We start from the raw sequence: 21,764 nt of genomic DNA on the forward strand, positions 1-21,764 counted from the left end.
AGTTGTAGAGGTGTTGTATTTATGCTGAATTTTCATAGCCTCCCAGCGCACTTCAAAATGCGTTGAAGAAATGTAGTGACTTTCGAGTCAACGGTGGTCTAGATCGGAGGATTGTCCAATAAGACTTCCTCAAGCACCTTGGGCCATTTCGAAAGCTTTGTACGACGCACATCAAAGAGAACAAGTCAAAGCATCCCAAAGGCATCATCGATCGATCAATAGAGCACATATTGCATTCCATCATCTAGCTTCCGCTCCGGTAGCTACGCTAAGGCCCCAGCTGTCTCTGGTGTTCAGCCTGGCCCCTCAGACTCTTTCCCCGTCCTCCCAGATTGTCATCGTCAGGTGCCTTGTACGGTTGGCAGACAACAGTTTCGCCGTGTTGCCGCCATCCGCACCTCCAGTCCCGCTGACGCCCTAGCTGTCTCTGGTGTTTAACCTGGCCCCTCAGACTCTTTCCCCGTCCTCCCAGATTGTCGTCGGGTGCCTTGTACGGTTTGTAGATGACGCTTTCACCGGGGTGCCTCCATCCGCCCTTCCAGCAACGTTGGGGTCTATATCTGCCTTGCTTCTTCAACTTGAGATACTTGACCGTGCCGCCCTTCTTCTGGGCCAGGCTGTTCGCGACGATGTGGTTGAGGAGCTCGCTGATCAGCCAGCTTTCACGATGCGCTGCTGGTTGCGGGTTCGCAGAAGTTCGACGCGATCCCGCTCGTACTGCTTGTAGACGAATAGCATCTCGGCGCGAATAATCGGGTCGAGGTCGCAAGCATATCACAGAACTTCCGGAGCTTTGAAGTCGTGAGGTCGGTGAGTACATCGGGGGGGAGACGTTCAGCAGGATTTGCTGGCGGACGTTTACCCAAGCGGCGACTTCGTCGATCAGGCAATCCAAGGATGCGAGGTGTTTAAACTCCTTTCGGAAGTCTAGCTTGTGAATTAGCAAGCTTCGTCTCGGAGGTTAGAAACATAAACTCAGGTTGAAATTGATGTGAACTCTGATTTCTATGGGTGTCTAGCTCGTTGTTTATATACTAGGGGAAGGAGGGGGGCCAGCCCCGGGGGCATAACGTGGTATCTCTTCCTGACGCGTTACTTGATTCATCCTGTTTCCTGATACAGTACTGATACTGTGCTGCAGCACTGCTGTTGCACTACCTATTACTTCCTCCTGTATCAGCATGCTATCCTGATACGTTACTGCATATGAGTTGCTGACCCTAGGTTGTAGTGCTGCAACCCGAGTCATAATATACGGATGTGGAGCCACTTTTAGCGATGCAAGGAACGACTCGAAGCGCCTATGCCAAAGGGTTACGATGGCGCAGCGCTGACTTCAAGGCGTTTTGGATATGAGCGTGAAGAGGTTGTGTGCGAGGTTGCAAATATATTTCGAGTCGAGGTCAGTTCTCCGTGGTGGCCCAAGCGCCGTTGGCGGGCCACTCGAATGCTGCAGATGCATCTCAGTGCACCATTTTCTATGCTGAGGGTGCATCAATGGGTACAAACTGAACGCACCCCCGGAATTTAAGTATGCAAACCCAGGGGTGGCAAATCTACTCACTGTCGGACGGGTCTCAATGCCAGGGCACGTCGAGGGCAGACATTGTTACAAAGATACATCAAAAGGACTATGCCCAGACATTTTGAGCAACGCAGAGAGCAACAAGGGAAGCTACACGCGGAGCTATGCCAGAGAGATGGCGGCCTGGGACTGCTTCATCTTCCAAGTAGGTCTTTATGTCGGCCATCCACACCGATAGGAAAACGTAAAGACTCACATCTCTCAAATTGGTCCCCAAGGCAACTCTACGTGCCTGGCCTGCTGCTCAGCAACTTGGGAACCACCCGTGACAGACATCTCGATACGCGAGGGCCACGCCAAGTCGACTCGGGATCACCACTACCCGCAGCTACCCGCACCACCTGCACAGGTAGACCACCAGGCAACAGCGTAGAAGCCCATAGAACACTGTGTAGGCCGCGGAACACTGCGCGGGTGCCCGTGCACGGCTTAGTGATCCGTTAAGCGAGCTCTCCTCTCCAACTATAAGTATTCGCCGTTGCCCACTCTCCGAGCCTCATACAAGTAAGTTCAACCACCTCCACCCCCCATCCTTTCAGACTTTGCTAACAATCTTCACAGACCATGTCGGGGTGGCCAAGCTCATGAATCTGGTACACCTGCGGTTTTGTCGGGCATTGCACAGCGCTCGACAGGCTGTCATCTCACCTCTTCGGGGGCTTGACCGGCGTAATTTTTGCTGGCCCGCTCATTGAGCACATCTTTTTCATTAACTCACTTGCCTTGTGCTGGTAGTTGAAGAAGAAGTCTGCTTTGGTTGTTTGGGTTGGGGTTTGGTGTCGCATAGCAGCCCTTTCGATTGCTGTGAGGTACTTGATGCTGGTGACTGTTGCATAGGATGTTGATGATTGTTGTGTGTGATACTGGTCAGCGCTGTACATGTTGCTGGTGAGTGCTGTACTTGATGCTGGTGATTGTTGTTGCTCTGGCCGAGGGCGACTCGTCCATGGTGTTGAGGGCGACATGTAGCCTAACGACGCCACGCAGCGCGGGCGAGCTGTCAGATTGCCAGCATCTATGTGCACAGTGCTTTTATAGTCGATGTGTCATTTTCCACGATGTTGCCAGGCAGGCCGGATGGTGTTTTGGCAGTCAGCGAGTCGGGTTACCACCAAAAACGGTTGCCACTGGCCACGGCCTGTCTACTCTTGGGTAGGCATCGCGAAAGCGATATCATCGGCCTGTATCAGGCCCTATCACATCCTCCAGTAGCCTTTGGAGTTCTTGCGTGGCCTGTCTGCCTCTCTGCCTCTCTGTCGCGTGGGGACGCAATCTGCGCCGAACTCTAAGAAGGCCGGCTGTCACTGAATAGCGACGCCTCTCCCCGACATAAACGCCACTGGCACAGACCCTGTAGAGCATCCCAGGCCTGATTGTGGCCTCCGCAGCTATTTTGGGCGTGTGTGGTGGTGGTAATCGCACGGAGAGGCGCGGCCTGAGCCTACGTCGCAGGAATCAGTCTACCAGTGAACAGCAGCCCCAGCGATAAGCTCTCCCCTTCTTCTTGATAACATCCTAAGGCCTTTGAAGGCTCTATAGCACCCTCCGCACACGCTTTGGGGGCGATGTGGTGGTGGATCATGTCTTGAGGCTACTCCCCGGTCTTGCGCGAGGCCGGCCGATCTTCAAAAACTTCACGAACTTGTACCCACCGCCCGTCACAGACTTTTCACGCTTCGGAAAATGAACTGGAGCTTTTGGTAACCTCCCTCAGCTCCTCGTGGTGGCCCTCCGCCTTTGCGGGCTTTGCACAGCGCGCCCGAACCAGACCGAACCCCAAAACCATCGCAGCCTCGAATCCTCAATCTAGACTCGACATGAAACCCTCACAAACACAATTTGAGCTTTATGGGGGATCCAGAACACGTCTAGGACGGTGACGGTGCTCCTTCGTCTCAGCAATCCTCCTCCGGCGTGACTGAGGCCGGAGGGCCTCCAAAATCATCATGACCTCACATCTACCATCCAGCGCAGCTTCTACAAACATGAGACAGGTACTGACATCTTGACATACTACAGCACACATTCCAACTGATTCGCCAGGCCAGGAAAAGCAGGCTTGCATCCCCTTTACGACCTCTCCCCGCCAAAATCTCCTCGTCCGCCCCGCGGAAACAACGCAAAGCCGGTGTCATGATATTCCCTCCACTAGCTATCTATCCCTCGAACTTTGAACAGCTTCTACAACACTAGGGGCTAATGTTTGTAGGACTATATCCCTCCCCTTCTCGACGCCGTCGTCCCAGGATCAAGGGAGACATCCCGTACCGAACCGACAACCCAGCCGTCTTTCAGCCCACCGCATTGCAGCCAACTTCAGATATTTAGGCTTTGGCGGCCGCTCTTCCTGGAGATTGAAGAAATTCATTTCCTCTCTGACGCGGCACAGCTCGTATCCCTCTCCATCGATTACTCCACCAACGCACCCAACCGTCAACATTCCACCGACATCTACATTCATGAGGAAGGGAATGTGGTGCAGATGATTGCGCCTCATGGTTCCAAGAGAGGAGGGACGAGAGTCACAGGATATGGGAGAAGGCTGCTCAACGAAGCTGGGACTGGTTGTGTTGGGCAGGTCGTAACACTTTCGAGTCTCTAGCAAGACAGCAAGGACTCGAAGGGTGGTAAGACGGTGTACCACAGCAAGCATCTCCAGTGACGCTCTCACAGACAAGGTAGTGTCTGCGTCTGTATTAAATCCTTAGAGGTCCGTTGACGGTTGCAAGTGGCTGGAGAAAGGATCAGAGACCTTAGCTGGTATGCTAATCGCTACCCTACTATGAAGTACGAAGCGCAGAGTGGACTGCTCAGACTGCTTATTTATTGTGTAGACATCACTGTAGGGAGGATCCCAGCAAACAGATTTGCAGTCAGTCAAACGGATCGGCTCTGGAGTTTGGGAAGCCCACAGGTGCTATGAAAGAGTAAAGATTCACAGCGCTGCTGACGAGGACAGGTCACAGGCCAGATGCTGTGAAGACATCTCACAGTGGCGAAGACACCCTATTGAAGACGTACTGGTCAACGCAATTGAAGCACGCGAGTAACAACGTCTGCCTTTGGGTCCCTCCTCGACTCTTAGCACCGATCGAGCCGCGGGCCCACCAACGAAAGTCATTTCTAAACTCCATTAAAAGAACAAAGCTACCGTATATAGTCCCTCGACAAGCCGTAATCCTCTCGGTCTAATGCATCGAAAAATGAGAATCTTTTCACCCCTCAAAACTACCGCCTGACGTCCTTCGCAAAGCCATGGAACATGCGTCAAGATGCTAGCATCCTCCTTGACGTCAATCGCAGCTTAAGAAGTAGTTTTCTGTTCAGCAGGCTGAACGCCAAATGAAAATATCCGAAATCTAAAGTATGAGTAGAAACCCATTGCATACGACCTATTTTTCAGTCTCGCTACTATCCCATCTCCCACGCTCTTAACTATGGTGCAAAGGAAATCTTCGACAGTACCTATTCGACAGAAAGATAAATTCAGACCTGTTTCGTGCTCTTTTTGGAGTGGCTACATTTGTCAGGGGGCCGCTGATTGGATTCGTGCTAGCGGCATTTGATGTTAGACGTGTGCAATCACGCATTTGGATTGGTATACCAAGCTGCGGGAAGCTTCATCAAAAATCCCATGTCTTAGAAGTCGTGATCAATTCCAACTCAATTCTCCATCTTTTGCACCCCTGTATATCACTACCCGGCACCTCCAATCCAACCACCAACCCGCCCACAACATGCCAACTTCTCATACGCTCAAATTAGTCCCATCGCCAATCCATAACCCCCCACCCTCCCAACCCCCTCCCAACCCCTCTAAGCACAGCTACTCCCCACATAAATCGAATTCGCATAAAGCGCATACGAATCCGCATTATCCACCGCCTGACTGCTGCTCAACGCCGTGCTCGCACTAAACCCATACGCATTATCGTCCGTGCCCGGGCTATACACGCCCGGCGCATGCGTGCTCTCATGCAGAATCGTCGTCGCAATATCCTGCGCATGGCACGACCCACTCAGCACCGGCAGATCGCTAAAGCTCAGCGGGCAGTACACGATGTAGTTCTCGCTCGGGATCGTGTACGCCAGCACGTCCGACTCGCAGCCGTCGTCCGTGTCCGTGCAGTGCGTCTCCGTCGCGCCCGACGAGGTGCTGCCGCACTCGGTCGCGACGGCGCGCAGGCGCGCGGCGACGGTCGACTTGACGCTCGACGACGTCGACTTGAAGTACGTGCTCATCTTGGTGCCGGCGGAGGCGGCGCTGGCGGCGGCGTTGGCGAGGCTCTTGCAGTCGGCCAGGGCGCTCTTGAGCGTGCTGAGCTTGGAGCCCGTGCAGTCGCTGGCGACGGCGGTGCGCTTGCGCAGCTTCTTGGCGACCTTGGCGGCTTTGGCGCCGTCGACGTTCAGCGAGAGCTTGTTGGAGCTGTAGGCGATGCTGCCGGCGAGGGTGGTGGAGCCGGGCTCGGCGCAGGAGATGGCGCCCGCGGCGTAGACGTCGTAGACGCCGGATGTGGTCAAGGTGTGCAGGGAGGCGGCTTCGACGGTTAGTTCTTTGGTTTCGCCGGCGGCGAGGGTGGTGAAGCTGTCGGTGGAGAGGGAAGAGGTCTTTAGGCGGAGTTTCAGGCCTTCGAAGGGGACTTCGGTGTCTGGGGGCACTATTAGCATTGTTGTACTTGATTTATTCTCCGGTTGATTAGAGGAGTAGGGTCGAGGCTTGTGGTGTAGGGCTAGGGTAGGTGATTTGATGCATGAATGTCCATGGATGGCGCTGGCTACGTGCCAAGACCTGCTTGAACCCCCTGTTTCAAGCCCCAGCCCAATCAAATGAAAGCGAATCGAAAACAAGACTTACTGGCAGAGAAAATCTTAAGCTTCTGCACCGGTTGCACCTCATCCAAGAATGTCCCCTTGCTCAGGAGGTTAAGCTCAATAGCACCGGTATTGGTAACCGCAACCTTGACCTCGGTATTGCCCACAGCAGACAGCTCGACACTCAACGGCGAGTCCCTCTTGTTGACATCGACAGTAGTAGCACTAGCAAGAGCCACAAAGGCTGCCAGGGACAGCTGCGTGAAAGTCTTCATCGTGATTGGGTAGTGCGAGAATCGACTATTTGAAAGGTGCTAGGCGAAGTATTGAGAAGCCGTGCAAAGTCGATGTGCTGATGATCCTACTTTGAGAGGAAAGCGAGTGCTTTATATATTTCAAGCAGTGGTATCAAGCAGTGGTATGAATGAGTTGGCAGTTGCCCCTTCTCAATTCTCCCTTCCGGCAACGGACCAAGATATCTCCATGTTCCAATATAGGCAGCTCGCAACATGGAGGCTTCTCCAGGGTCGGGTGCCCGACTGATCATCCTCCGCCTGTCGGCGTGGTTACGTTCAGGTCTGCAACGGTTCTGTATACAGCGCGAGCAGTGGATAGAGGGTTCATTGGATGTATCTCGAAACGGGATCTATCCAAATAAGGAAACCAATGGGTCATCTACGTAAGTGGGAATGATGCGGCAAATGGCGGAAGTGCTAGGCTGGAGGTAGAAAGACTGTCCGGCAGATATGTGATTCCAGTGTTATGGATCGTATCGTGTGAGATGGGAAGATGGGTAAAGCGGGATGACGATCCCAGGGCGGATATTAAAACATGGCGTTCTGGGCATCTTGGCACGGCGGAGGTTCCTGGGGTCTGGTGGTGTGAAGTTCATGGTTGCATCAGCTCGTAGGATCGCGATTGTAGCTTTGCAGGGGTGGACATCTGTGTGAAAGAATTGATTTCACTTCAGCATACACACCAATTTCATGTGGCTGCTGTAGTCACCTAGAATGGTGGTTAGTAGCTACAACGCTCGCTTGAGGAGGCTAGTCCGGATTCTGTATAGCAAGATAGGGTGTCTCTATACTCTTGGCAGTCTTAGGAGTCGGTGTTAAGCATTCTGGGAGCCAGTTAGTGGCTAGGTACCCTTGAAGTTCGGGATCAAGCGTCAACGGCAGCTAATCGTAGCTGGGAAGGTCCACCAGTAAACATAGCTGATAAATGCTAGTTGGGGGCTAGGGCATCCTTCAAGCGGAGATCGCCGGCGGCTTGGCAAGCCAGTGTGGTGTGGTATCGTGTATATTAATCGCAGCGTTCTCTACACAGGTGACGCCTACAGCTGTAGCTAGCACGGCGCGAGAAGATAGCAATAGCGGAGGAGGATTCATTCTCCGCCCTTGGCATCCCATACTGGCAGGTGATTGTAGTCGAAAGAAAGTTTGCCGGATAGTCGTGCGCGTGGGCCAATCGGCGACCACTTCGGCTCGTGGGCGCAGTCTAAACAGTGGAGATGGTGGAGGAAGCACTGCCGGACTCGCCTGGTCGGCGCCCCAACCGCTCGCCGCGATATCAGGATGGGCTTGGCAGCGTGGGCGTTGAGCTTGACACTGCTTGTTTCCGCTTCATTATATTGCTGATTACGCATCGTCGTGTGTCAGCCCTAGCATACCCCACAGAATGCGCAATCTGACCTTCCTTGTTCCTCTAGGATCTGCACTGCATCAGCCTCTCCCGCGCGCCCGCAGCGATTCGCCGCCACTGCTGGGATCACTGCCCAGCCCGTTTCAGCCGGATGGCAGGATCGCAGCGGGCGAGTTTTGCTGGAGACACCATGCGAATCAGATTGTCGAAATTGCTGCCCTGGCAGCCTGCATAGTGCCTGATTCGCTGCGCGGAGCATGCCCATGGGGTTGGATATCTGCCATGTCCGTCGTGACTGTCCTAGAACAATCGCATGACTTCGGCGACAGATTCCACGAAAGGCAACTCAGAGGAACGAACAGCCTTCTGCGCGTGCAATCAGGAGCATTTTTTAGTTGCCTGCAGGGTATCTTCGACAAGCAGCGATGAGGAGCCTGGCTGAAGAAGTGATACCTACTCCTCTGGTCTCCCGCTGCATCAATAGCTAGCAAACTCCCGACTCCGTAGGATTGATCTGTCCGTCGCAAATGAGTCTGATGAAGGATCGCACCGCCATAATCGCCGTTCTTACAGTCGCCGTCCTCGGTTCCCTCTACTTCTTTCGATCCTCTTCGCCTACCTTCCGGATGGCGTCTACCTCCGCCTCTTCTGCAGATGTGTCCAGCCTTGTGCTGACTCTGGCGCAAACATCCACAAGCCCTCCGACATTGAAGGTGACGCTCAAGAACACCCATACTTCGTCCACGTTCACGGTGCTGGAATGGGATACGCCACTCGACAAGCAGGCTTTCAACGTTGGCGTTTTTCAAGCAGCTGATGCGACGGGTGCCAAGATCGGCATTCCACGACTGATGATTAATCGTAAACTTCCGCCACCCAGAGAAGCATTGGTGGAACTTGTGCCCGGTGCAGAGGCGTCCAAGGAATTGCCGCTGGACAAGCGATGGATGCCCAGAGACAAGTTTACGATTAAGGCGGAGGGAAAATGGAAGGCGTTATGGGAGAAGGCTGCTGGGGATGTACAAGCGAGTGACTTGGAAGAACTAGGAGGTAGTACAGCGAAGACTGGAGAGTTCAGAAGCGATGAGGTTACCGTGGACTTAGCATAATACTCTAAAGTGCTTGTTTCTGATCGTTGCCTCAGATTCGCTTGAACACATTCAATTGCAATTACTCAGCATGCTACTATTCATCGTAGAGACTCCAGATTTGAAAAGAAGTTTGCCACAGATCTAACTGGCCCTGCGATTGATTGATTCTGATTGGCATTCCCGACGGTGGTGCCCAGGTGACGAAAGGATGATATGAAGTCTACTGCTCGACCTCGTATACAGCGAGCGGATATACAGCTAAGTCTAACGTAAGAGTAGCCGGTAGATGTAGCAAATTCATTCATCATGCGGCTGATATTGGAGATATTCGTTCAATAAAATAGCTTATCGTGATCCTAGAAATGCCATTCTTCGGACTTGGAATGAGCAGGTGGCTTCAGGAAGCCTGACAGCGCCCCAAAAGCAGCGCGCCAGACGGAAAACGAAAGATGGCTGAAGGGATGAGTCTCATGAACTCGTGTTAATACCTGAGTGATGAGGGTGGATGAGGGTAGAGGAGGAAGACGAGACGAGGCTGGCGGGCGGAGGTCGCCGGAGTTGGTCCGAGGCTTGGCACAGCCCCTGACTTTTCCAACCTTCCGAACTTGCCGCTCCACTGACTGCGATATTTCTATACACAGCCCATTGTAGTGCTGTTGCCCTATTACAATCGGATATGCTCTCACTACCAATCCTCTTAGAGGGCGTGTTACGGCCAAAAGTGACGGTCGAAACACTGTAATGAAGCGTGCACTGGCAGCAATTCTGTCAGCAATTCACGATTCCGGGCTCTCTCGCTCCCCTCTAACCACTGATATACGCAGATAGACTCTAGGGCCTGTTAATGATCCAGCACCGAAAGCCTGCAGATTCACGAGCGGCTCTCCCTCTCTTGCATCCATCCTCTTTTAGCGTCCACAGAAGCCTCCGGCCTCCAGATTTCTATACGACGCTCCATTCCGACTAGAACCGAGGAAATGTCGACTCGAATACTAGATTACGGCTGAAGAGGGACGTTGGAATACTCGGATGGACTGGGTACAAAGTGGTTTCTGCATAATTTAGAAAGTTGGGATGGAGTGGATCGGAGGAGCTTCCAGGCATTGCGATCAACGCTCTTGCTTTTCCGCTGTCCCCTTCAAATTTTATCGCCGCACTCATTTGAAATCCTGCTTGACCGATTAGGTAGACGATGAATCCGAAAGCATGACGAAAGTGGCAGCAGCCAGCGGCCGTTGGTGGCGCTGTCAAGCATCTGGCAGTCCCACAAATTCGTGATCCACCAGCCCTCTGCTCTTGGAATCCTCGAAGCATCGCAAGTCGCCTCCGGAATGCCCTAAGAATCTGCAGCCTCTCTACAATCCTGTCACAGCCTTCAAACCACCTACACCGAAATATCAGGCTCCCGACTGCCTCCCGTCTCGTGTCCAGCTTCGCGAAGACGGAGCCCGCGACCCGCATGCCCACTCGTCCCCTCCCGACCCTCCCGATTCGCCCGCTCGCTTGCATCCCCCTAATCCAAACACCAATCAAACGTCCTTTTTGCCCCCTAAGCCTTTTTTCCCTGCAGCATGAGATAAGTTTAACTTTAAGGTTGCCCAGACGCCCCTGACTAACCCACACTAACCCTAGTCTGGGCCGGTCTCACGGGTGGCCTGGTCTAGAGCAGCTAGGTTTTAACGCCATTGCACGCCACTAGGGCTTCAGCCTGCACGCGATGTGACATGAGTGGCGGCGCGTGCGGCATGGGAAAGTAGAAAAGTACGTCGTGCCTTCTCTGTGATGGCGGCCCGTACCTTTGTAACACCACGTTCGTTCCACCACAGCACAAACCAATTTTTCCCCCGAATCTTCTTTCTGTCAAAACCACACTCGTTGAACTAAGACTCTCGTTATACTTTCCTCCAAACTTTTAAACTCTTCACACACCCACACCAGAACTCCTCCAAACCTCTACTATGAAACCCTCCACCGCCCTCCTCCTCACCACCCCCGCCCTCGCCCTCGCCACCACCACGACGCCCACCGTCACCCTCCTCCTCCCCTACAACGGCGCCAGCTCCACCTACTTCGGCTCCGTCATCACCGCTGCGCCCTCCTCCACCGAGTACGCCGTGACCTGCGCGCCGCTGCCCGCGTCCGCCTCGGCCACCGCCGACGGCGACGGCGACTTCTGCGGGCCCGAGTTCACAATCACCCAGGGCCCCAGCATCTGGGCCTTCGCGTACACGGTCGCGGGCGAGGAGACGCTGAGCGCGCGCTGCGAGGGCGACATCGGGCACACGCAGGCGCTGACGTGCACGCAGAGCATTGGCGGGCCGAGCGTGAGCGGCTCGGAGGCGGGGGTGCAGACGACGATGATGCAGCCGAGCGATTACGAGAGTGTGATTGGGGTGGTGACAGTGACGGCGGGCGGGGAGAAGCTGGCGGGTGGGAGCGTGGCGACGACGAGTAAGTTTTCCTCCTCCGGGTCCTAAGAGATGGTGGGTGCGTCTTTGAGGATACAAGTTAACGTGTGGCATAGCGACGAAATCGGCGAGTGGGAGCTTGACGACGGTTACGGGTACTGCGACTGGCTCGGCGACGGGTGCGGCGACTGCAACGGGGGGGGCGGCGGCGGTGGGGGTGAGGCAGGGTGCGGTGGTGGGGGTCGCCGGTGTTGTGCTTGCGGCGCTTGCGTTGTAGGAGACTGGTGGATTGAAAAAAGGGTAGAGGCATGTAGAAAGTTAGTGTAATGCATAATTAGCGGATAGAGGAGGCCTGAAATGCCAAAAATATACAGTTGCGCTCTATTGAAGACTGAAAGTGCGAGTTTAGGAAGCCCGCCTTCTATTCTGAATTGCAATACCTCTTGTTATTCCCCAAGTGCGAGACGGGCATCTAAAATTGCTGTTCATTTGATGGGGACGATTTAGTGTAGGTGAAGGGTGTTATCCAGTCGGGCAAGTCTTGGCAACATCAGAATCCTCAGGTGTGGAGTCCGGAGGGTGATATTGGGGTCGGAGCTTGGCGCGATCTGAGGGCGGATAAATGTTGAATGCCTGCATCAAGATTGGTTAGATCCGCCACAACCGTCATTTTCTAATTAGTATCTCTGCTCACAGCGAGCTGTAAATACCCCACAGGATGCCTTACAACGCAAACTCTGGCAATTTTCTTTGGCATGAGCTCGGAATGTTTTCGCGACGACGAGTCAAGCGGGCGCATCAGTTGCTTTAAGCATGACTCGCCAACAGCAACCATCGCCTCCCACATCGACGTTACGCTCCGTCGTCGTCAATACAGCCACTGCGAGCTCGAAATCATGCTCAACGCTCTTATGTTGCGAGAGTAATAATTCGGCATGCCGATACGGGCCAAGGGCGGTGGCAGCGCTCTTCCGCCTCTCCCAACCCGCCTTCGCAACCACGCATCACTCCGGCGGACTGCATTATCAATCGCCATCTCCTCCGCAAAGCCTGATACCCTTTCAGTTGCTCAATATGAAAGGTATTTCTTTCCCTGACGTTTCCTGTCCGCCGTAGGTTTTTCCCCGCTCGATTTCGGGGTTGGGGGCCTGGCGGCCGATCTTTCGGCCCACCCTCTGCACTCGTAATGGGGAGAATGAAGTATTCTTCCTTTCCTTCAAGCTTCAGGCCTGTGACCAAATCTACCAGAATCAGCGTACCCATTTTCCGAATACACTATATTCTGCCTCAACATCTCCTGTTCCCTTCCGTGAGGCGGGCGCGACATTTTCGGACTGACGATTCCTTTACCCAACAAATTTCTCTCCACACCCCATCACAACACCTCTGGACTTGTCGACTCGACAAGGCTAAATCCCGCTTCCGAGAATCAAACGCTCTTTTCCCCGGCGCCATGCCCGCCATTGACGCATTCTCCGCATTATAGTGGCTAGCATGCTGTGCTCCCTGATCTGTGCCCCGTACGGCAGTTGCAATAGACACTCTTCTACGCCTCATACAGCTAAGTTTGCGGGGAAGCTCTGTTAGCTTTGATTAAGCTCCGAAAAGGCCTGCGCGTGTCTTTCCCCTAGGCCTTTCCGCTGAAGCATCCTGAGACCGAAATCTCACGTACCAGCCCGGTCTCTTCATGGGAGGAAGATTCAAAGACAAAGGCGCCTATGTTATCCTTGGACCCGTCTCTGGACCTATTGGCCCTTCGCCGCATGGAGGACGGAATTGAGATGTTTTTCGCAGACCTCTATTTTGCTAGCGTGGGCATGGAAGAGACCATTACCGAAATGCAGGCAGCCGATGTCCAAGCCTGCTCAAAGCACTACATCGGCAACGAACAAGAGACCCAACGAAACCCGAACGTATCTGTCGAGGATAAGACAATCGAAGCCATTGCTTCCAACATCCACGACCAGACCATGCACCAGCCCTAACTCTGACCCTTCGCCACCGCCTTCCACGTGGACACAGCCAGCATCATGTGCTCCTATAATCGCGTCAACGGCTCCTACGGCTACCAAATCTTGAAGACCCTTAACGGACTACTGAAGGACAAGCTCAGCTTCCAAGACTATGTCGTATCAACCGGAGCGCAGCTAACAGAGGCGTTCCCGCCATCGCCTTAGGCCTCGACATGAACATGCCCGGCGGCATCACCTTCGCATCCCCTCCCCTTACTACTTCAGCAGCAACATCACCACCACCATTAACAATAGCTCCCTCCCAATCGCCCCCGTGGACGAGATGATCAACGGAATCATGCCACCCTTCTATCCCCTGCACCAAGTCACCTCCTGCTCCCCCCTCGACTCAACGGCGTTCCCCTCAACTTCCCCCCAAAATCCATCTGGGTCCACCAATTCGCCCTCGCCCCCCCGCCAACATCCGCACCCCCGCCTTTCCCATCCGCACCCTAAGCGCCACCGGCATCGCCCTCCTCAAAACCAAAACTGCCACCGTCCCCCTGACCCGCCCTACCAACCTCGCCGTCCTCAGCAACGCCGACACCATCTCCCTCACATCCGACATCGCCACCGGCAACTACGCAACCAGCCGACACCATCTCCCTCACATCCGACATCGCCACCGGCAACTACGCAACCAGCCGCTTCAGCTACGCACTCCCGCCGCTCGCCGCAATCAAAGCGCGCTGGTTGGTGCAGTACAAACACGCTCCTCTCCTCTCTTCCACGGGGGTAGCGACGCCGGCGCCGGGGGTTTGCGTGCTGCTGCTGCTGGAGTCTTGGGGCCTGGGCCGCGGAGAGCGCGGACCGCGTAGCGCAGCTTGCGTGGTGGGACTCGAGCGCTATTGGAGAAGCGGGGGCGGGGGCGGGGGCGGGGCGGGGCGGTGAGTGAGGACGGTGGCTGTGGTGCTGGGCGCTGCGCCGCGGGCGGGGGATGCGGGTGTTGACGGCGGTGCTGTATGCCGGGGTAGGAGGTTGGGGGGAGGGGTGCATGTGTAGTCTTGGGATGTTGGGGACGAGTGGGCGGTTGCCTTATATGACTGCGGTGAAGGGTTTATGGGAGAAGTGTTGTGGAGACGGAGGATGGCGGGTGAGTGGCAGGCGGACTGTATTGAAGGTCAGCTCATCGACTACCACAATTCGAGAAGGATAGAAAGGCTGTTGTTCGGCTTTGGACTGAGTTATACCACTTTCGTGCTCGCTGGTCTCCAGATCTCGAAGCCTTTAAGAGATAGCGTTGCGCTCACACCGAGCACCACTGCGCTAATCATCCCGGGTAGAAACGTGGATCCAGGAACGCCTCTGTTCTACGTTTCAGTGTCTGTGAGGAACATAGGGAAGGTGGCTGGCGCGGCGGTTCCACAGCTGTAACCAGCGTGGTTACTAAACCGGCGGCCGGCTCGACTAGAGAGCAGATTGATTGGGTTGCTATATATATAATGAAGCTTGATTGATTGGATTGATTAGAATTTTGGTTTGAACGGTTTAATCCGGATTGGCAAATAAGTGAATAACAATCGCGCTAAGAGATCTGCGCGCTAAGGCCCCTCACTGATATGAAAGTCTGGGATCGTATAATCGATCTTCCATTTTGGAGTCAAGTAAAGAAAAGCGAAGTTGGCCCGCTGAAGGGTTCATATAGAAGATGCCCCGAAGTAACCTACCAAGCTATTTAAAAACAGAAGGAGAAGATATTATCGGCGCTGTGGGCCTCATCTGTTTCCAGTAGAGAGAAACTAGGCCTGATAAACCTTTCCAAACCTCTCGCCAGCTAATTATCCCCATGTTTCTTGATATACTCCTCTTCCTGCTTCAGAAGCCATTCTGGCATCATATCATCGTACTTCGCCTTCAACGCAAGCTGGTCTGAGCGAAGAAGTCGGCAATTACGTAGGAGGTCGCGCAGGCTGGTATTCCCGTTGTCTGGCCACCGATCCCTCAGCATCATAGAAAGCTCCACACCCAAAGCAGTGTTCAAGCACGAGTCGACAGAACTCAGGTTGCAAATTGACGTGAACTCTGTCTTATTTCGGGGGCCCGAAGGCCAAACTATATACTACGTAGGAAGTGACTGTACGCGTAGGCAGAAGCACTAATTAGAGACAGCAGTAGGCACGGTAGGCACGGTAGGCCACCGTACCCCAACCCCTCTCTGTAGAAGTTGTAACTGGCTAGGCATGTAGGCAGCTACTATGCCAGCAACTCCAAGTACAGACAAGAAGTGTGCCCAGGCATGTCGTAGCGCGGGATGGCATATCTGGCTTAACTCCGCGTAATGGTACTGCTCCTTACCCCCTATGCTAGTAATAGCCTAGAACTTGAACGTGGTAGCATCTGTGACGAAGCTGGGTGTCACAGGAGCAGCGACATTTGTCGAGTCGAGCGCCATGCTCCACATGTGGCCGTCAGTCAGTTTACGCATCTTATGCGGACTCTTGTGCTGGTCTTTCCATCGGATCCCGAGGATTCGTCGTCCAGTCTTGGCAACGGCCTTGAGATATTCACCAAAATCATCTTTGAGGGGTCCGTGAAGATAGGCACGGTGCTCGTAGAAGGTCTCTTTTGCGAAGGGAGCGTACACCTTGTTTGGTGTGATGAAGTTCGAAAGAGCGATGGTGCCTTGGCATCCCGTAGACAGGAGGTTTACGATAGGTGTTTCGCGCGTATGCTGAAGGTAGATTGATGGACTGTTGCTCCCTGGGCGTTGATATACGTCGGTTTTGTACTGTTTGTCTTCAACAGTGCCTTTGGAGCGCTCTTCGTCGTGACTGTAAGATCGGGTCACGGCGTATCCTTCGCGCTCGATCGCCCATGCCATGAACTCGACATTGGCCATACCTTCCATTCGCCCGTGCACAAAGACGTCAAGACGATCGCCGACGACATGCCTGTCAAGGAATTTGAGAGCAAACTGTCCAGATATAACTCCTGAAGCTTGACCTAGCTTACTACGAAGTGCCGGCGGATCCTTCACGGACTTAGTCAACGCCTCGTTAATGTTCCACTGCGACTTCTGCACAGTCTCGTAGACATTTGAAAGAGACTTTGAGACTCTGCGGAGTTTGATGAAATCGCAGACGTCTAGTTGGGAGGTTATTGATTCGAAGATTGGCCAATGGACGTTCGGTTCGGCGAGGAAGTCGATTAGGCCTCTACCCAGCGGTGGTTTAGGCGCCATGGTGGCACTAGACGCCAAGGGAGTGGCGGCTGGGCCAGGTGGGAAGACGCTGAGGTCGGACTCGGCGGCGGCGGAAACAAACGAACTGACAGAGGAAGCAGAAGACTCAGACATGACAGAATGAATGTGTGGGTTTTGACCAATTCGAGTCATATGGTGTCGGTGTGCTGTATCTTCACAATTACATTCGAAATCAAGATGGCAGCTCCCAAGACTTGTTTGCGACACTTTTCAATACTGCAGCTCTCGATGAACTGAACCATTTCCCTGGACCAATGACCAAGCCTATCTATGGAAGAATAATGATATTGCTACCCATAGAAAGGGAGTGCAGACGCGAGATTCCGTCCGGGGCAAACGTAGTCTCGTATGCGGTTCATAGGGCGAAGCACGATGATCTGGTGAGATGAGTTGGAGCTTGGATTACGAACCCTATTCCTTCTTCTTCTTCAAGGACATTGCTTGTGCACGTGACGTTCAGCGATTTTGAATAATGGAATCTCCGACGAAACCTTTCCTATTGCAGTTAGCGTCAGGGGTCGATTCTCTCCGCAGCACCTCCGCAACACCTACGAAACCACAACCACATCCCAGCGCCAATAACATAAGGCGGATTTCAGCCATCTATGCGTTTCTTTTGCGATGTCTGCCTTGCTCGTTGTCCATTGTGCCTGGCCCCGCACGAGAGATGTTAACCAATTCGTAACACGAGAACGGTTTGCTCTGCAGTGAAACATTGATATCGGAAGAACTTATGGAGCAGATTTCATAAAAGGAGACTACTCCCACCACTTCTCTATTCTAAGATTATCTCTCTCACTTGGGTTTTCGAGTCTTTGGCTCACGTTTTCTTACCTGGTCGTTCGTTGATAAATCATCTTTTCCTACCATGCGTATCGTCACCGTCATTCATTTCTTGCTATGCTGCTGCTTTCGAACAGTACTCGCCCTATGCACGAAGCCTCTTCTGATTGATGACTTCCAGGGCTGGAAAACGAATACGAATGATTTGAATTGCTTTGTTAGCGGTACTATGTCTTCCACTCCCACCCTTTTGTGAGACTGACAGCTCCAACCAGACGATGGAACTATGTCATCCATCTCCGCTACAAACGGCATCCTATCTATCGTGCCGAAGGACGCATCCTACTTCTATGAGACCTTGCCATGCACCTCATACCTCGACAACGGCTACAATAGCATCCAATTCGCCATTGATGCACCCGCTGGCGCTACATTCCATCTCGAGATTCAGACGAAGACCTCTTGCATAAATCCAAACTATTCTAGCGAAGAGATTGTGTTCGGCTCATTCCCGGGAGGGACCCAGCTGCTCTCGATTCCGCTGTCATCGTACACCAAGTCGAACCTCAATGCGATAACGTCGTTTGTATGGGGGACGTTCTCGAATACGACGGCGACATGGAAGCTGAGTGGGGTCAATTTCGGATGCAATACGACGACATCGAGCTCCTTTGATAGATCCTTGTCCACCACAATAGCTGCTGTCTCTGTTAAAGCATCAGCAGCGACCTCCGCATCAGAGAAACCCCAAGCCGCTCCCACCCCTTCCCTCATCGACACCTTCGCCTCCTCCTCCACAAACGCCGCTGGGCACTGTCATGGCGCGGATGATGGCATGTCTTTAACCTGGGGCACCAAATCCCTTACGATCAAATCCTCCGATGCCGACTACAGCTTCTACTCTCAATTCTCGGACACCTGCGTTTCTCTGGCCTCATACGCTTCCGCTTACCTCCACATAGTCTATACCGGCACCACTGCCTTCACCGTCGCCCTCCAGCAACACAACGCTGCCTGCTCGGAGGACGTCGCACCTTTCCCCGAGACCTGGGACTCCGTCGAAGCTGCGCGCTACGCCAACAGCACTGACATCTACATCCCGCTCTCCCACTTCAACATAAACATGACCCGCGTGATCGGCGTCGCCCTAAAAGGTTTCTACCACCCCACTGAATCCCTCAAACTAACCCGCATCGAACTCCTCCCCACCATCCCCCCCTCCTTCCCCACCACCCCAAAACTCCCCACCGGCTCCCTCCTCTTCCACTGCCGGCGCCCCAACTCCTTCGCCTTCGGCATCGACGACGGCGAGCCCGCGTACGCCCACCGCGTCCTGCAAATCCTCGCCGAAGAAAACGTCACCGCAACCTTCTTCACCGTCGGCCAAGCCCTGCTGGACCCCTCTACCAATCTAAGCAATGTGTACCGCGATGCAGCGGCAAGGGGCCACCAAATCGCGCTCCACAGCTTCACGCACCCGAAAATGGAGTCCCTCCCCACCACCGCCGCCATCGACGCCGAGTACGCCTCCGACCTCGCCGCCATGGCGTCCACCTTCCCCGCCCTCCCCAACTCCACGTATTTCCGCCCGCCCTACGGCACCGAGGGCGCGCGCATGCGGGAGCGGCTGGCGGCGGTGCTGGGGGTGGATGATCCGAGCGTGGTGATGTGGAGTGTGGATGTTGAGGACTGGTTGTGGGGGGAGAGCGAGACGCCGGAGAAGCAGCTGGAGGCGTTTAGGCGGGATGTAAGGAAAGGGGGAAATTTGGTGGTGATGCATTATTTGTATGCGAGCACGGTGGGGTATTTGAGGGAGTTTGTGAGGGAGGCGAGGAAGACGGGGAGGAGGCTGATGAGGGTGGATCAGTGTATGATGGATCCGGGGGCGCCGCCGTTAGATTGAGGGGATGGAGGCGGAGAAACCTTTTTTTTTGGGGGGGGGGGGGGGGATGTTGAAAGAGGTATTAGGATGTTTGTAAATTGGGACTAGCTTGGAGAGCTCGGCACCACGTCTCTTCAATCAATGGGAACCAGATATCCTGCAAAGATTTTGAATCATTTGACATTATTAACCTACCTATCCTCCTTAATCCCATCAATATGCACATCCACCCGCTCATTATAAAAACAAAGATATCCCGCAATCGGTGCGCTCTCCATCGTAGGGTGCTGATACCACCACACAATATCCCGGTACACTTTTCCATTAACCTCCGCATTGTAATAATTCGCCGTTCCCTTATACGGACAACCAGATTCAGTGTCGCTCTTGCTCAACAAATGCCAATTTACACTAGTCGGCGGTATATAATATCGCGGACGAAGCGAAGTCTCGAGGAGGAAGATCGACGCAGAGGTCTCCGCAAGCGTCACGCCGTCCAGCGCGACACGCACGCGGCGGGTGGAGGGCAGGATCGAGATGCGCTTGTAAGGGTCTTTGGGGTGGATGTAGATGGGTGTTTCTTCTTCGAACCACTGGTCTAGCAGGCGCAGGCGATTAGCAAGCAACTGCCCGGACATTGGAACTGGTGTCAGCCGATGAAGACATACCAATGGCGCCAAATATTGTCTTCACCAACCCGGCCAAAGGTCCTTTCTTAAAAGAAATTACTTTGACTGTGGACTTGTCACCCACGGTCAGCACGGCCAAAGACGCCCCGCCGTCGGTTTTGGGCACTGGCTCCTTAGCTATCTCAAGCTTGGCGTCTGAAGTGAAGTCCTCGATAGGTATGTAAAACCTGGAAGAGCATTAGAGCTGGGTGTATATCGGGAGTTGGTTGAGAGTAGCTTACTGTGGATAGTTCGGAATCTCCCAAACATAGTGCGCGCGAATCGTGTCGAATGCGTATGCCCCGTTGAACAGCCCTCTCACGCGTCGAGGCGTGCTCTCGTGCTTGTAGGGGCCGTCTTTCGCCAGTCTTTGGGCGAGTTTCTCTAAGCTTTGTGGCTGTTAGCGCAGCAGTACGAGGTAGCTCGAGGATTCTCGCGGCTTACTCTTGCACGGACATTATGATGCTGGTTCGACAATATTGGGGAAAGGGATCAAGGAGGCTGGTGCGAGTGTAGAACCCATACCATTATCATATTCCGAGAAAGAGGGATCCTCACGCCCGCAAGCGCGTCGGAGGTTTAGAGTTGGATCGATGATGTCGATGATGCTTACGTGGGGTTGAGGGGTGATGAACGGAGGGGTAAATTACGGCGACCAATGGTAGAAAGGAAGATCTGTAAGCAATCCCCTTCTGAAAAGACATATATTTCATCGCCATATATGCTGTATACGGGTCATGAATCCTTATAAGAGTCTTTGAATTATGGTCATGGGTAGACAGCTATAGGTACACATGTAATCAGAGTGATAAAGTCACGTGACTCTAGCATTCCCCGAACAGTCATTGATCAGGTCATCAACCATACCGCACTCAGACATGATGTGGGTACATCTTTTACATAACTTCCTAGTTTCGTAAGCGCTCAGGCAATCCAGAACATAATAACACATGATGATCATATTCATTTCGAGCGGCTTTCATTTACGCTTTCTGATATCTTACATTTTATCCAGATATTCAACAACACTCTAGAGCGCCTCCGAACAGCGATAAAAGATTGCAACTAAACAATCATCTAAGCACCGTATCTGGTTACTGGCATCGAACTACTAGGCAGGCGGTCAGAACGCTACCTTCTCCGCTCCAAGCACCTCCTTCGTCCTATGCTCCTCGATCTACTCAACACTGTCTTCCAACAAGAAGACTCCCCTAGAAGTATCTGCACATCTTATCCCCATCACAGACTTCTTCGGCCATTGCCGATTGCTAACACCAATTTGCTTCACCCTCTTGGTCTGGTTATGGGAGCTCTCTTCTTGACCTGATCTTGGCCTCTTGGGCATATTGTGCTGACTTGGGGCTGACGTGCTATTCCAGCTGAAGCAATGTGGGAGCCAAAAAACTAGGAACGGGAGGTTGATATAGCGTCTGCCCGCCCAAGAAGAGGGTTCCAGCAATCGCAAGCACGACTAAGAAACTGCAATCTTCACTAGAAGTCTTTCGAATCGCAAGAATGATCATAGACAAGATAACTTTTCTAGGGAAGGCAATCAAGGACAACGCAAATGAGAGAGCAGCGGCACGTGACATGAGGCGCTATCTACATATGATGTGATCTCAACTACTCTATCGCTATTTGGTAGCTATCTTCACATCGTCATGACACCATAATAGTGTA

The 21,764-nt window shown here is 53.4% G+C and overlaps 11 protein-coding genes across 11 annotated transcripts; 6 read left to right on the forward strand and 5 right to left on the reverse strand.

Moving 5' to 3' along the window:
• Positions 1–268: 268 nt before the first annotated feature.
• On the reverse strand, positions 269–2,550 carry BDZ99DRAFT_514041 (uncharacterized protein; the record flags this gene model as incomplete). The annotated part of the gene is made up of 2 exons (XM_033724782.1): positions 269–927; positions 2,304–2,550. 2 exons carry the CDS (start codon positions 2,548–2,550, stop codon positions 269–271), a joined length of 906 nt encoding a protein of 301 aa, XP_033584788.1.
• A 981-nt stretch (positions 2,551–3,531) lies between these two features.
• Positions 3,532–4,187, forward strand: BDZ99DRAFT_470779 (uncharacterized protein; the record flags this gene model as incomplete). The annotated part of the gene is made up of 2 exons (XM_033721656.1): positions 3,532–3,579; positions 3,795–4,187. 2 exons carry the CDS (start codon positions 3,532–3,534, stop codon positions 4,185–4,187), a joined length of 441 nt encoding a protein of 146 aa, XP_033584789.1.
• Positions 4,188–5,401: 1,214 nt separating this feature from the next.
• On the reverse strand, positions 5,402–6,741 carry BDZ99DRAFT_432170 (neutral protease 2-like protein; the record flags this gene model as incomplete). Its single annotated transcript, XM_033717320.1, has 2 exons — positions 6,441–6,741; positions 5,402–6,234 (listed from the first exon to the last, which is right to left on the reverse strand). The coding sequence occupies exons 1-2, from the start codon at positions 6,670–6,672 to the stop codon at positions 5,402–5,404; spliced, it is 1,065 nt and encodes a 354-aa protein (XP_033584790.1). The 5' UTR covers positions 6,673–6,741.
• A 1,789-nt stretch (positions 6,742–8,530) lies between these two features.
• BDZ99DRAFT_457510 (uncharacterized protein) lies at positions 8,531–9,210 on the forward strand. Its single transcript, XM_033718694.1, has one exon. The coding sequence runs from the start codon at positions 8,566–8,568 to the stop codon at positions 9,145–9,147; it is 582 nt and encodes a 193-aa protein (XP_033584791.1). The 5' UTR covers positions 8,531–8,565; the 3' UTR covers positions 9,148–9,210.
• A 735-nt stretch (positions 9,211–9,945) lies between these two features.
• On the reverse strand, positions 9,946–10,580 carry BDZ99DRAFT_24293 (uncharacterized protein). The gene has a single exon (XM_033713609.1). The coding sequence runs from the start codon at positions 10,441–10,443 to the stop codon at positions 10,093–10,095; it is 351 nt and encodes a 116-aa protein (XP_033584792.1). The 5' UTR covers positions 10,444–10,580; the 3' UTR covers positions 9,946–10,092.
• Positions 10,581–10,875: 295 nt separating this feature from the next.
• On the forward strand, positions 10,876–11,814 carry BDZ99DRAFT_565491 (uncharacterized protein; the record flags this gene model as incomplete). Its single annotated transcript, XM_033727480.1, has 2 exons — positions 10,876–11,580; positions 11,654–11,814. Exons 1-2 carry the CDS (start codon positions 11,088–11,090, stop codon positions 11,812–11,814), a joined length of 654 nt encoding a protein of 217 aa, XP_033584793.1. The 5' UTR covers positions 10,876–11,087.
• Positions 11,815–12,472: 658 nt separating this feature from the next.
• Positions 12,473–13,522, forward strand: BDZ99DRAFT_514045 (uncharacterized protein; the record flags this gene model as incomplete). Its single annotated transcript, XM_033724783.1, has 2 exons — positions 12,473–12,618; positions 13,213–13,522. 2 exons carry the CDS (start codon positions 12,473–12,475, stop codon positions 13,520–13,522), a joined length of 456 nt encoding a protein of 151 aa, XP_033584794.1.
• Positions 13,523–13,567: 45 nt separating this feature from the next.
• Positions 13,568–14,367, forward strand: BDZ99DRAFT_514046 (uncharacterized protein; the record flags this gene model as incomplete). Its single annotated transcript, XM_033724784.1, has 2 exons — positions 13,568–13,666; positions 13,876–14,367. 2 exons carry the CDS (start codon positions 13,568–13,570, stop codon positions 14,365–14,367), a joined length of 591 nt encoding a protein of 196 aa, XP_033584795.1.
• Positions 14,368–15,863: 1,496 nt separating this feature from the next.
• Positions 15,864–16,730, reverse strand: BDZ99DRAFT_514047 (uncharacterized protein; the record flags this gene model as incomplete). The annotated part of the gene is made up of 1 exon (XM_033724785.1): positions 15,864–16,730. One exon carries the CDS (start codon positions 16,728–16,730, stop codon positions 15,864–15,866), a length of 867 nt encoding a protein of 288 aa, XP_033584796.1.
• Positions 16,731–17,356: 626 nt separating this feature from the next.
• Positions 17,357–19,437, forward strand: BDZ99DRAFT_531094 (glycoside hydrolase/deacetylase; the record flags this gene model as incomplete). Its single annotated transcript, XM_033726431.1, has 2 exons — positions 17,357–17,420; positions 18,233–19,437. 2 exons carry the CDS (start codon positions 17,357–17,359, stop codon positions 19,435–19,437), a joined length of 1,269 nt encoding a protein of 422 aa, XP_033584797.1.
• A 170-nt stretch (positions 19,438–19,607) lies between these two features.
• BDZ99DRAFT_493545 (DUF427-domain-containing protein) lies at positions 19,608–20,761 on the reverse strand (the record flags this gene model as incomplete). Its single annotated transcript, XM_033723240.1, has 4 exons — positions 20,529–20,761; positions 20,327–20,473; positions 20,085–20,272; positions 19,608–20,014 (listed from the first exon to the last, which is right to left on the reverse strand). Exons 1-4 carry the CDS (start codon positions 20,540–20,542, stop codon positions 19,608–19,610), a joined length of 756 nt encoding a protein of 251 aa, XP_033584798.1. The 5' UTR covers positions 20,543–20,761.
• Positions 20,762–21,764: the final 1,003 nt, after the last annotated feature.

This window comes from Mytilinidion resinicola (assembly GCF_010093595.1).
Source record: "Mytilinidion resinicola strain CBS 304.34 unplaced genomic scaffold BDZ99scaffold_1, whole genome shotgun sequence".
In the NCBI taxonomy this organism is placed as follows: Eukaryota; Fungi; Ascomycota; class Dothideomycetes; order Mytilinidiales; family Mytilinidiaceae; genus Mytilinidion; species Mytilinidion resinicola.

Coding starts and splice junctions, on each gene's coding strand:
- BDZ99DRAFT_457510 (XM_033718694.1), top strand. CDS start 8,566: ATGAGTCTGATGAAGGATCGCACCGCCATAATCGCCGTTCTTACAGTC.
- BDZ99DRAFT_24293 (XM_033713609.1), bottom strand. CDS start 10,443: ATGCTTCGAGGATTCCAAGAGCAGAGGGCTGGTGGATCACGAATTTGT.